Genomic DNA, 14,867 nt, shown 5'->3' with positions numbered 1-14,867 from the left:
TAGGCAACCTTCGGAACGAAGAAGCCACCTAATGATGATGATAGGTTCAGGCCTGGGTTGTACTTGGATGGGTGACTGCCTGAGTATACCAAGTTCAGTGAGCTAGGCGGCATGCTATAGGGGGGAAGGGCCTGCTCTTGGATGGGCCCTGTCCGAATACGCTGGCGATGTGGGGGGCGGTGTCACTAGTGACCGCCTGGTGAGGTCTCGATGCTGTGGCGTCATTGGCCTCTCCAGGCCCCCTTTTTCCGGGGGGGGCCAGTCCCTTCTGGGTCTGGGTCCTCCTTCGCGCTCCGCTGCTATGGCTTTTCTCTTGATCCCGTGATATTAGGGGTGGTAACAGGGGTTTGTTCCTTCCGTTCGTTCCCTAGTGGCATGCGGGTTGTGCGTTGTATAGTCGTGGGTACGCCCCACGGTCTGCTCACCCTGTGCGTTGAGTTGCTTGAAGCTCCTCTTCGCGCAGTCGGATCCGACTCCTTCCCGTCCTCCGCTAGGGGGGTTCGGGGGGGCTCGGGTCCTCCCCGGTTCTGATGGTTGTGGGGGGCCTCAGCGGGTACATTTGTCGAGCTCAGCTCTGCTCAGCTCCTGAGTTGCCACTATGACGCTGAGCAGAGCTATACGAAATATAACGTACGGTTATGTATATAACCATAGTTATATGAGTATAGTGACGCTCAGCGTCAGGACTCACTGAGGACCCCTTGATCTTGCCTTGTGGTGAAAGATTGGGAAGGATATGATGGTATGGCCACACCCCTGCTTATGTAGGTAGCGGATGGGGGTGTGGCCAGACAGATGATGGTATGTAAAGGTACATTGTGAGAATTTATTCAGTGCAAGTACTGAAGTGAAGAGTATTGCCACTATGATGCTGAGCGTCACTATACTCATATAACTATGGTTATATACATAACCGTACGTTCTGCCCGAACCGTATCAGAGAAATTTCAAAGGTACTCACAGTTGCACGAGGGTTTCGGACAAAAATACGGGATAGTTTGAAAGCTCGGCGTTGCTAATAAACATTTTAAATATATTTTATAAACTGGTCAACACTGCATTATTTCCGGCGTTGGGTGCATGATCCGCACCAGGCAGCCAACGCTGGAAATAATGCCATTTTGAGCAGTGTTGACCAGTTTATAAAAGTTCTTTAAAATGTTTATTAGCAACGCCGAGCTTTCAAACCATCCCGTATTTTTGTCCGACACCCTTGTGCAACTGTGAGTACCTTTGAAATTTCTCTGTGATACTTGTATAACGAACGGTTCGGGCAGAACCAGTCCTTCATGGTCAACATACATTGGTTTCCTATTGAGGAGCAAGTGAGTGTGGAGTCACTCGGTGCATCACAGTCACGAAAGGGGCTAGTGCACGACATGATCAGAATCAGTTTTTACTGATCTATATACAGTATGACAAGGTAGGGGTGGATGATACGGCCTGAATTTCATATCATGATATATTTTGGATAGTAATAATATGGTAAGAAAAAAAAGTAGTAAAAAGAGTACAAGATGACATTTACAGCACATTGTAACTAAGCTCTCTTTAACTAAATTGAACAAATGTTCAATGTTAGCTCGCTAGCTGACGTTACTAATGTTGTGTAACAACGCTAACAAATGTTGCTAACATTAGCTTGCTAGCTAGTGGGTCGACTGTCTGCAATTCAGCGCCATTGGCTACTGTAAATGCCAATCGATATCCACCACGACAAGTCCCTCCCTAGCTTCCTGTAAGCGCATAAATATGTGGAATCAAAATAGCATTCCGCTAGCCGTTTCACAGGGACTTTAAGAGTGGTGCACACACCTTTCTGCTGCACGGTGACCTGTTGGATGTAAGCGGTGGTTCCGTCCTCCAGCTGAATGGTGTCTCCCTCCACCAGGTTCCCATCTGACCCGGGAGAGAGGATGAGGACAGACCCAGGAGAGAGGAGGGTCAGACAATCTGTCTGTACATAATATAATCCTTTTTACCTATCCGTAGATACTATATCTATACATATCTGTAGATACTATATCTATACATATCTGTAGATACTATATCTATATCTGTACATAATACCTTACCTGCTCTTACTAGTTACGCTGCTGGCCAGTATGACTTACTACCATAGTGTCTTTATACCTGTATCACTGTACATATTAATACTACAACTCTGTACATACATCTGATTAGCACTATTACTCAGTAGTACTAGTGGTACTAGTAGTAGTGGTACTAGTAGTACAGGGGCGACAGTGGCTCGGGAGGTAGAGCAATCGTCTGGTAATCCGGAGGTTCACGGTTAGATTCCCGCTCCTCCCTGGCAGCACGTCAAAGTGTCCTTGAGCAAGACACTTAATAATTGCTCCTGATGAGCAGGTTGGCACCTTGCATGGTTGCCTCCGCCGTCGGTGTGTGAATGAGTGAGTGAATGTGTAAAATGTGAGGAACAAATTGTAAAGCGCTTAGGATAAAAAGCCGTTATATAAATGCAGCAATTTACTAATTTATACCCAGTTGAATCACCTGTACATTGTATATTACAATCACACGTTACTGTTAATTTGCACTCTGGTTGGATACCAGATTTATTTTTGTTGTACTGTACGTGTGCTGTATAACGATGACAATACATTTGAATCTAATCTAATCTAAAATGTATGTGTATTCTGGCATGCAGTGCTTCTTTTCCAATATAAGATAGCACTGAGGGGCGGGGCTAACTCTGGTGCTGGAAGCAAGCTTCAGTCCCAGACTAGGGGTCGTGAAAAAGCACCAGGCAGTGAATCACGGTGCATCAGCATGAATGTGAAAATCCAAAACTGGACTCAAAGTTAATGCTTGAGAATTGATATAATTAGATTAGATCCGATCAGATTAAGTACAGTACAACAAAAGGAAGTGTGGCATCCAACCAGAGTGCAAATGTAACAGTAAAGTGCAGTAGTAATATACTAGGGGTGTAACGATGCATCGATTCATCGAAATGCATAGATTCTAATGTGACGATTCAACTGCATCCATTTGAAAATGTTAGAATCTAATATAATCGAAATAAATCGTTATTTTTTTTTTTTTTTTTTTTTGACCTATAGTCCATTCATGCTGAGTGAATCAGTTTCCCCAGCCACATTTGTGTATTAAATTCTTTTTGGGGAATTAACTGATAAAAAATGTATCGGAAATTAATCGAATCTAATCTAATCGAGTCGTGGTCAAATGAAGGGCCTGAATAATCGCAATCGAAATTAATCGTTGTGAGGTCGCATCGTTACACCCCTATAATATACAATGCACAGGTGATTAAACTGGATATAAAATAAAACAGTGAAAATCATTAGGCGTAGGTTTTTTTGTTGCATACATTCAATTATTGCAAAATAATTCTCCCATCACAGTAGTATATATATACCTAATTACGCAAAAGTATCAAAATGAGTGGAATTGAACCAACCCACGGTCAGAATGTAGGCTGCGTTTGCCCAGCTGGAGCTAACTGATGGACAAGAGACGACTGTTGAAAAACAGTACTTGTAAACGGTAAATGGTGCATTTATATAGCAGCTTTTATCCAAAGCGCTTTACAATTTTGTTCCTCACATTTACCCATTCACTCACACATTCACACACCGACGGCGGAGGCGACCATGTGCCAACCTGTTCATCTGGAGCAGTTAGGGGTTAAAGGAACGCACCAACATTTTGGGACATTAGCTTACCGTCGGGGCGGCTAAGTGGCGCAGTGGGCAAGGCGCTCGCCACTGACGCAGGAGATGCTGGGTTCGAGCCCAGCTCTCTGTGTTGCTACCGGCTTGGCTGGTCGTTCATACTAACAGTTGGCAGTGTTAGGGGTGGGAAAGCTGGTGGGTGAGGATCGGACGTTGTGGACGGCGACTCCTACAGGTCGGTTGGTGCGCCTGTACAGCAGAATCAGGAAGTATCGGGGGCAGCGTGAGCCTCCCACGCGTTACTCCTCGCCACTGAGAGATTGCGCTGTTCAGGTGAAAAGATGCGACGGCTGCCTCCTCGTCTACCGGAGGGGACACGTGATGCAAGGCTTGGTCCTCACTGCAGCCGACCAGTGGGAGGCATGGTCTAGCAACGTTCGAGACAGGGGAGGGGAGAATTGAAGGGAGAATTGGCGAGGCGAAATTGGGATGGGAGAAAAAAATAAGGAGAAAAAGTGGATAAAAAAAAAGGAAATTAGCTTACCGTCTTCTCCAGAGAGACAAGAAGATAGATACCAATCTCCTCTCTGTGTGTTCAGTAGAAAGCTATCTGGCTGCATGTTAGCCTAGCTTAGCACAATGAATGGAAGCGGACAGTGCCGGTTAGCCTTCGGGAGAGGTTGGACAATGCCTAGGCTAACGTGCAGCCAGATAGCTTTCTACTGAACGCACAGAGAGGAAACTGGTATCCATCATCTCGTCTCTCTGGAGAAGACAGTAAGCTAATTTCCCAAAATGTTGGCGTGTTCCTTTAAGTGTCTTGCTCAAGGACACTTTGACACGCTGCCCGGGAGAAGCGGGAATCTACCCTCAGGATTACCAGACAACCCAGTGGCTCGTGTCGTGGCGCCGACGGCTGTGTACAACGAGCGCGACGGCGGAGTCTAACCTTTGATCGCCTGCTCGATGTAGGCGGTGGAGCCGTCGCTGAGGAGGACCATCGGCTGCAGACCCAGACTCTCCATCGTCCTGCCGAGGTCCTACACGCTGCAGGGCAACACACACAGCGGGTGGAAGAGGTGCAAGAATGGTGCAATTGTCTTTGTATTAGTGCTGTCAATAGATAAAAAAAAATTTACTAATTAATCTCACAATTGTCTGTAATTAATCTAGATTAAAAATTGCATTTTTCTACTTAAGACCAAGATTTACTTGAGTAAAATCATGGAATTAATGCAAAAACAACACAAAGAAAGTATATTTAGATTCAAAGACTATTTTAATAGCTTTCTTTGAATACAGTTTCTCTCCTGTGAAATACAAATGTTCAACAAAACCATCAACATTGACTCAGCTAGACCTCGTTCTTATATCCGCGGCGCTAACAGAAATAAAAACAACCCAGGCCTGTGTTAAAGTGCAGATTGGCTTAGAGGACGATAATGTCTTGTATGAACTACCAGTAATATAAATCATATTAACAACAAAAATGTGTTCCATCTTCATGTCAGATGATTTTCAAAAAGGTGCACGAGTCAATGCATAAAAAAGAACAAGCAAATATACTGCTGAAAGTTCAGAAGGTTGAAGATTTTTCACTCCATAGATTAATCTAGATTAATTTATTTGAATGCTTTAAATCATTTAAATTAATCTCCAAAGTTAAAGCATTAACTTTGACAGCCCTACTTTGTATATAGGGAGGTGTAGTGGTTACGTCATTGGTGTTTCCCGCGCGGTCGACCCCACTTGAAATTGCAATGTATTCTCAATGGACACATTTCTAAATTGTCTTGTTTAAAACAAATAAAGCATGAACATTGGCACGGTGTACCTTTCTGTGTGTATTCATCCACAATCTATAGCTCAACATAAAAAAATGCGCAATTCATCGTAAAAGTAGCAAAATAACGTTTGTTTTCGTTCACTGGGAAACTACACAATGGCCGTGACGTGTATTAGGCGACAGCACTGAACGACAGGCGTTCTACTGGTAAGTGTAGTTCTTTTTTAACGACAAATTAAACAACCTTTTAACTAACTTTATTTCAACCAAAAATGCTTAAACAATAATGGTAGTGATAGAAGGGAACTAATTATGTGCAAAAATGGAAAGCTTGCCCATGTTCATGCGGCAGAATTATTACAATAGCCAATAATACATTTTCCCAATGATAAATCCCTATACGGGTGGACCGCGCAGGAAACTAAAGTGACGTCAGACTACACCTCCCTATATAGGATGATAGTGTGTTCGGGCCAAAGACCCTTTTCTCAATCTGAAACCGTCTTTGACATAAGGACTGACAGTATGTGAAGCTAAACACAAGTTTTACACGACTCATGAGGCTGTGTTTACATTTGTAACGCTAGTAAATATTGAAGTAAAACACCTTCATTTTGAGTTGAGATAAGAAATAAAAGAAACAGGCACGATCCATCAACAAGTTCAAATGATCTAAGAATATAATGTGATTATACCCAGTTACATGGGCTAATGAATACCAGATTGTAATTATAAGATTAGATAAGATATGATATTCCTTTTTTGATCCCCTTGGGGAAATTCGGGCATCATAGCAGCATGGGGGAGGGGAGGTACAGGTATATGGGCAGGGTAATAGTAGAAATACATAAATATAGACAATTATACAATTAGATTTGAATATAAAAATATGAGAAAAATAAACAGTGTAAACTATATAATTAACTTATACATCAGTTATATTATATGTGACAATAACTATAGGTAATAAATCATTTGAATCTGAATATATGAGTAAAAGTGAACAGTATGGTGCCCTAACTGGCATGATATACGTCATACGTTGTAGTCTGTGTATGTTTTGGTGGTTAAGAGTCAGACACACTTAGTGGTCAGACATTCCTAATAGTTCTCAAGTTCTGCATTGCCAAAAAGATCAGTTGTGCTTATCTGATGATACATAATTTAATATGCATCATTCAGCTTCATTGGTGACAATACTACCTGGCTATTTGATTCAAGTTAATGAATTCAGATGTGTAAGCAGAGCATGCAATGAAGCTTGGTAAGACCCTAAGGGTGGGGGCTGCTGTGACAGCTGTCTGTGTAACAAGTGTATAATCGTACTCAACAGACAAATGTGTTTAAACTAATCTTATGCAGGGGAGGAAACATACAGAACCCCTGTCAAAGGAAGGAGGACCACTCATTTTCATGGTTAGTTAATGGTAGTTTACATTGGGCCACTTGGATGATGTGTAAAGTGTGGTTGGTGAAAATCACAAGCATAATGGCATTAGCAGCTAGCTGAAAAGCTAACCTCTAGTCTAATGTGTCCTGTAATCGCCACGTCTCAGGGGTAAAACTCTACCATGTCTTGGACCAACTTCTTGATAAGCACCTGATAAGCTAGCTAGCCTGCTAGGTAACAATCTAGTTTAGGAATGGTGCAGTGACGAATATATATATATATATACATATATATATATATATATTTTTTTTTTAACGCTCTTAACGTTATAGAATAGTCAAGCCAGTAAGCTATAGTACTAGCTGTAATATATATATAAGAGGGGAAACATATGCCTGTACTATTTAGCTGGCTACAGTCGGCTAACTGATGCTAGCTGAAGCTAACCAATGTCGGCGAACTGATGCTAGCTGAAGCTAACCAAAGTCGGCTAACTGATGCTAGCTGAAGCTAACCAAAGTCGGCTAACTGATCCTAGCTGAAGAAGCTAACTAATGTCGGCTAACTGATCCTAGCTGAAGCTAACCAATGTCGGCTAACTGATCCTAGCTGAAACTAACTAATGTCGGCTAACTGATGCTAGCTGAAGAAGCTAACTAATGTCGGCTAACTGATGCTAGCTGAAGCTAACTAATGTTGGCTAACTGATCCTAGCTGAAGAAGCTAACTAATGTCGGCTAACTGATCCTAGCTGAAGAAGCTACCTAATGCTGGCTAACTGATCCTAGCTGAAGCTAACTAATGCTGGCTAACTGATCCTAGCTGAAGAAGCTAACTAATGCTGGCTAACTGATCCTAGCTGAAGAAGCTAACTAATGTCGGCTAACTGATCCTAGCTGAAGAAGCTAACTGATCCTAGCTGAAGAAGCTAACTAATGTCGGCTAACTGATCCTAGCTGAAGACGCTAACTAATGTCGGCTAACTGATCCTAGCTGAAGAAGCTAACTAATGTCGGCTAACTTATCCTAGCTGAAGAAGCTAACTAATGTCGGCTAACTGATCCTAGCTGAAGCTAACTAACTGATCCTAGCTGAAGAAGCTAACTGATCCTAGCTGAAGAAGCTAACTAATGTCGGCTAACTGATCCTAGCTGAAGACGCTAACTAATGTCGGCTAACTGATCCTAGCTGAAGAAGCTAACTAATGTCGGCTAACTGATCCTAGCTGAAGAAGCTAACTAATGCTGGCTAACCGATCCTAGCTGAAGAAGCTAACTAATGCTGGCTAACTGATCCTAGCTGAAGAAGCTAACTAATGCTGGCTAACTGATGCTAGCTGAAGCTAACTAACGTTGGCCAACTGATCCTAGCTGAAGAAGCTAACTAATGCTGGCTAACTGATCCTACCTGAAGAAGCTAACTAATGCTGGCTAACTGATCCTAGCTGAAGAAGCTAACTAATGTCGGCTAACTGATGCTAGCTGAAGAAACTAACTAATGTCGGCTAACTGATGCTAGCTGAAGAAGCTAACTAATGTCGGCTAACTGATCCTAGCTGAAGAAGCTAACTAATGTCGGCTAACTGATCCTAGCTGAAGAAGCTAACTAATGTCGGCTAACTGATGCTAGCTGAAGAAGCTAACTAACGTTGGCTAACTGATCCTAGCTGAAGAAGCTAACTAATGCTGGCTAACTGATCCTACCTGAAGAAGCTAACTAATGCTGGCTAACTGATCCTAGCTGAAGAAGCTAACTAATGTCGGCTAACTGATGCTAGCTGAAGAAACTAACTAATGTCGGCTAACTGATGCTAGCTGAAGAAGCTAACTAATGTCGGCTAACTGATGCTAGCTGAAGAAGCTAACTAATGTCGGCTAACTGATCCTAGCTGAAGAAGCTAACTAATGTCGGCTAACTGATCCTAGCTGAAGAAGCTAACTAATGTCGGCTAACTGATGCTAGCTGAAGAAGCTAACTAATGTCGGCTAACTGATCCTAGCTGAAGAAGCTAACTAATGCTGGCTAACTGATCCTAGCTGAAGAAGCTAACTAATGTCGGCTAACTGATGCTAGCTGAAGCTAACTAATGTCGGCTAACTGATCCTAGCTGAAGAAGCTAACTAATGTCAGCTAACTGATCCTAGCTGAAGCTAAGTAATGTCAGCTAACTGATCCTAGCTGAAGAAGCTAACTAATGCTGGCTAACTGATCCTAGCTGAAGAAGCTAACTAATGCTGGCTAACTGATCCTAGCTGAAGCTAACTAATGCTGGCTAACTGATCCTAGCTGAAGAAGCCAACTAATGCTGGCTAACTGATCCTAGCTGAAGAAGCTAACTAATGCTGGCTAACTGATCCTACCTGAAGAAGCTAACTAATGCTGGCTAACTGATCCAATATGCTGGCTAACTGATCCTACCTGAAGATGCTAACTAATGCTGGCTAACTGATCCTACCTGAAGATGCTAACTAATGCTGGCTAACTGATCCTAGCTGAAGAAGCTAACTAATGCTGGCTAACTGGAGCTAAGTAGTAATGCTAACGCCAGAGCTAACTCGCTAGCTCCACTGTCTGCTGCACCAGGCCTCAGCTTCTCTCCACAACAACACGTTTGCCGTCGTTCCGCCATTCGGCGACGCGGGCGGTTTATTACTCTGTGACGCGGGGCTCGCGAGTGTCCCGGTAGACGTGTTTAATATCCATCGATCCTGTCTAAATGCGACATAATTCGGCGATTAGGCGGCCGTTCGCGTCTTTACTCTCTCGAATCCCCCATTTTCTATCCCATCTCTCCCCTCGGTTCTCTGGGATACTCACCGCCAGCAGACCGCCATGCACCGCACCAGGGTATACAGCAGTCACAACCCCGGAACCTGGATAATATCAGCCCACAGTTTTGTGTTCGTGGGCTTTTACTTCCGTGTTACATGGAGCTCGTGGTGGGCGTTTACTTCCGTGTTACATGGAGCTCGTGGTGGGCTTTTACTTCCGTGTTACATGGAGCTCGTGGTGGGGCTTTTACTTCCGTGTTACATGGAGCTCGTGGGCGTGATTACACAAACAAGCCGCATTTCTCGGAGACGCTCTCTGATTGGCACTGACTGACGCTCTCTGATTGGCCACTGACGCGTTTGGCCAATCCGTGACGAGCTTTGTCTTTGCCCATTTCTCGTCAAACAGCCTGCAAACTACCTGGCGTTCTATCGCCACGCTCTAAGACAAACTCTAACCTTAACCTACTTCGAAGAGTGCCTAAGCATAACCAGTGTAGAAACTGGCGTCGGCCAATCAGAGAGCGTCTCCGAGAAATGCGGCTTGTTTGTGTAATCACGCAGCTCGCGGTGGGCTTTTACTTCCGTGTTACATGGAGCTCGTGGTGGGGCTTTTACTTCCGTGTTACATGGAGCTCGTGGTGGGCTTTTACTTCCGTGTTACATGGAGCTCGTGTGGTTTGATTGATTGAAAACTTTATTAACAGATTGCAGATTGAGTACAATACTACAGTAGGGATCAATACCACAATTGTTAAGGGGATGCAGACCAGAGAAAGGCTTTCGTCTTGTTTACATCAGGGTCCCCCATTTTCAATTCATCATAACATACACGACACGACATACAGATAGACAGTAGGGCCTACTGCTACATCTATACATTTATGACATACCAGATTTGCAAATACAGTACTGTTTGTGATACAAAAAGAGTCCAGAAAAGAGAGTATATACATTTGACGTAGAAACCGCACATTGGAGGCGGTTGGGTAAGTGTGGGGGGAGGGGGGGGGGGGGGGGTAGAGAGAGCGTGGGGTTAGAATGAATGTTGATCCCCCCCCCCCCCCGCTCTCTCCAATTAGCACAAAATACCGGAAATACCCTCAAATGTATATATTCTCTTTTTGAAACTCTGTCTGTAAATAAACAGTACTGTATATATTTGTATATCTTGTATGTCATAATTTATAAATGTCTGGATGTAACAGTACTGTATATCTGTATGTCACGTATGTCATAAAGTCATTATGAATTGAAACTGGGGGACCCTGATGTAAACAAGACGAAAGTCTTTCTCTGGTCTGCATCCCCTTAACAATTGTGTGTATTTATTGAGCTGTACTGTATTGTACCCCATTCTGCAATCTGTTAATACAATTTTCAATCAATCTATGTTGTTTGTCTGCATATTGGGTTCAATACGCCTAGTTCTGACAAATAATGGTAGTGGAGGTGACAGTGAAGTCACAGCAGTCACACTGAAGTCACACTTATTTATTTATTGAATTTTATTTATTATGCCCCCTTTTCTTTTTCAAAAAGTCTTGGCTACTCTTTTTGTTTTTTAGTTTCTTATCTATGCTGCCCTGCATAAGCTAACCACAGTAACTGAGAACAAATTGGGTCTCATTCACCAAGGACTTACGACAAAAAGGGCTTTCTCTTAGGGCCATTTGAGACCTTTTCGGGCAGATTTTGGGATTCACCAACCGTCCCAATAAAACATATATAATTAATATTATATTATAATTATTGTCTATATTCATGTCTTGCTCGAAAAGGTCTCAAATGGCCCTAAGAGAAAGCCCTTTTTGTCGTAAGTTCGTTGGAGAATGAGACGGCTTTAAAGTTCTTTGACTATCCAGTGATTTCTTTTTGTAGTCTTTATACCCTTTTTCTCTGAAACAGAGTAAGATTAAACTCAGAAACGTTGTCACAAGATAAAACAGATATTGAAAAATTTAATTTCACTATTTTGTCAAATAAATTGTACTTACTGCGGTTAGCTTCTGCAGGGCAGTATGTATAGTGGTTGGAGAGCGACTGTTCTTGCTTAAGTATATTTCCCCCATGTTTTGTTTTTTGTTGCCTTCTTTTTGTTCATGAATTATTTAGCAAGTATTTGTATTTCATTGTATTTTCTCAGTGAGATTTCTGCATGCTTTGAATAAAAAAGAAAAAAACGTGTATTTATTTATTCTCATATACTATAGGCATTTTATATGTACTTATTTTCTGTGTGTATGTTTTACTTGTGGTCAGCAGAGGGAGCCAAATCCAGTTCAATCACATTGAAGCCAGTATAGTAGGAAGGGACAGGTCTTGAATAACCGAGGACGACTATTTTTAGTCAGCTAATTTTTAGACGCTGATTGTCGTCGCTCTAAATGAGTGTTTTACGAGTTGAAATAAAGGTTTGAAATTAAGTTTGTGTGTGTGTGTGCGCGCGTGCACGTGCATGTGTGTGTGTGGTACCATATTCTTTATAAAGAAGAGCAATTGGTTTTGATAGTCTATCAGTGAGCTGGATGCAATCCTACCTGGAGGGGAGAGAGCAGATGGTGGAGGTAAACGGTACCCTACCCCCCCCCCCTCACAGTAAACTGTGGTGTTCCACAAGGAAGCATACTAGGTCCGCTACTGTTCCTAATTTATGCAAATGACATGTCGTCAGCTTGTGACTGCAACTTGTTCCTGTTTGCGGACGACTCAGCCCTGCTGGTCTCTGACAAGAACAAGTTACAGGTTGAAAAAACCCTCAGCTCAGAACTAAGCAAAATCTGCATATGGCTCGCTGATAACAAACTATCATTACACATGGGCAAAACAGAGTCCATTCTCTTCGGTTCAAATAACAAACTCAGCAAGACCGACGGCTTCTCAGTTACAGTGGGTGACAATATTGTCACAAGGAAAGAAGATATTACCTACCTGGGTTCCATCCTAGAGGCAAATCTTTCCTGTGACAAAATGGCATCCAATGTAATAAAAAAAGTCAACCAACGAACTCGTTTCTTGTACCGGATCTCCTCACTGGTAAACAAGAATACCCTGAAGACTCTAGCAGGAGCACTCATTCAAGGGTACTACGACTATGCTTGCACCTCATGGTACCAAAGCACCTCAAAGGCGCTAAAAACAAAATTACAAACATCTCAAAACAAACTGGTCAGACTACTGCTTGACCTTACTCCTAGAACCCACCTCACCCCTGCCCACTTTGACAACCTAGGATGGCTTAGAGTAGACGACAGAGTACAGCAACTTGCAATGGGCCTGGTCTACAAGATACACTACACGACCAAGGTACCCATGTACATGACTAAATACTTCCCAAAGGTCAGCGAATACCACGATCACAACACCAGAGGGAGCTCCACAAATCATGTTAAACCCAGATTCGGCTCAAACAAGGGACTAAACACGTTTCGCAATTATGCCACATCAATGTGGAACGCCCTACCCAAAGCTGTAAAGGAATGTGAATCACTACCCACTTTCAAAAACACTCTCAAAAAACACCTAAGGGAGACTGCAACTCGAAACTGGCCCCTGTAAATGTCCGAACACAACCCCCTCCAATGTACAGTAAATTACCAAGTATGGTCTTGTCAATAATCCAATGTACAGTGTTGTTTGTACAGTTGTACAGTGTCCCCCACCCACCCACCCTCCTACCCAACCCCCCCCCCCCCCCCCCCCCCACCCAACCACCTCCAATGTACAGTCCCCACCCACCCCTCCTACCCAACCCCCCCCCCCCCCCCTACCCAACCCCCCCCCCCCCCCCCCCAACCACCTCCAATGTACAGTCCCCCCCCACCCCCACCTACCCAATCCAATGTACAGTTTTCACCATTGTTACATGAAAATATGTTTGCACCAGATTTAGCAGAAGCTAATTTCCATCTGTGGTCTATCCAGCTGCTAACTGTATTTGAGTGAGTTAAGTCTTGGTGTCATGGTAGACTCAGACCTAAGCTTTAAATCACAATCAACAAGTTGACAAAAACTTAATTCTTCCACCTTAGAAACATAGCTAAAGTATGGCCATTTATAAATCAAAAGGACGCTGAAAACCAGATCCATGCCTTTATTTCAAGCCAACTCGACTACTGTAATGCACTCCTTACCGGCCTCCCGAAAAAATACGATGATAACTATTTTATTGCAATGCACTATTGTGTCAGAATGCAGGTAGGTGAATTCCAATGGGTGAAGGCAATCACAGAGACAGAGAGTGTTTACTCTTGAACAGGTTCGACTTTAATAGTAAGAACACAGAGTAAATTCTAAGAGAGAACCAGTGCTAATAGCACAAGTGTAAAATAAGGTAAATGGGAGCTTATTGGAGGTCCAGAGTAGAACCGTCCGCGTTATCCCCGAACGCAATTAGTGAAGACCTGACAATGGACAAGCAGAAGAGAGGTATGTTACATAGAGACAAAATACCAACATTCCACACACACCCCCGTGACAGCCAATCAGGAACCACCCCTAAGTGACAGCACTAATTGACAGGGAAATGACAGGTGACAAGCCCAGTGACATATGCCAGGAATGTGGGTGGTCACCGACCGAGGTCGGTGTCCAGAACGTAACACTATTGCATTATTTTATTCTATTTTACTAACTATTTTATTGCACTGCACTATTTTACTTTGTATCAGTGAATCATAGACGCCTGGCCATAAGAGCATTCGGAGCATCTCTGCTCTCCCACTATTGAACTTGGGGGAGCAAAGGTATGCTCTTGCTCCACCACTTTTTGATCATATGAAAAATATGATATATCCCCCCCCAATATATAAATCTAACCATAACGAACTGAGTTTTATAGTGAAAAGAGCAGCTTTATTGGTCAAGATTGAAGGCTCTATATTGCAGGAAATTGCACGTACAGGTTAATTAAATTAAAAAAAAATCTGCTGTGGAGAAAAAAAAATTAGGCTGGCACCTATCTGGGCTAAGCCCCGGATCTCCTATAATCCTAAATCCGCCCCTGGTGTAGAGAGGTTTTTAAGGAGCTAACTGTCTCTATCTCTGTTTTTATTATTTTTTATCTACTTTTTCTCCCCATTTTCTATTTTTCTCCCATCCCAATTTTGTATTGTCCAATTCTCCCCTCCCCTGTCTCGAACGTTGCTAGACCATGCCTCCCACTGGTCGGCTGCAATGTGGACCAAGCCTTGCATCATGCGTCCCCTCCGGTACTCGAGGAGGCAGCCGTTGCATCTTTTCACCTGAACAGCACGATCTCT

General features: G+C 43.1%; 1 protein-coding gene across 1 annotated transcript in view; it reads right to left on the bottom strand.

Moving 5' to 3' along the window:
* znf76 (zinc finger protein 76) overlaps nt 1-9,703 on the bottom strand; it is a 73,096-nt gene extending 63,393 nt beyond the window's left edge. The window contains exons 1-3 of the mRNA XM_084316903.1: nt 9,653-9,703; nt 4,609-4,706; nt 1,816-1,899 (exon numbers count right to left, since the gene is read on the bottom strand). Coding sequence (XP_084173029.1) covers nt 1,816-1,899; nt 4,609-4,684 — 160 coding nt within the window. The 5' untranslated portion in view covers nt 4,685-4,706; nt 9,653-9,703. The remainder of the gene's footprint in view (nt 1-1,815; nt 1,900-4,608; nt 4,707-9,652) is intronic.
* Nucleotides 9,704-14,867: the final 5,164 nt, after the last annotated feature.

The sequence above is a fragment of the Notolepis coatsorum genome (genome assembly GCF_963971535.1).
Source record: "Notolepis coatsorum genome assembly, chromosome: 6".
Classification (NCBI taxonomy): domain Eukaryota; kingdom Metazoa; phylum Chordata; class Actinopteri; order Aulopiformes; family Paralepididae; genus Notolepis; species Notolepis coatsorum.
The sequence above is the reverse complement of the archived record's forward strand: the minus strand, read 5'-3'. Positions and strand labels throughout refer to the sequence as shown.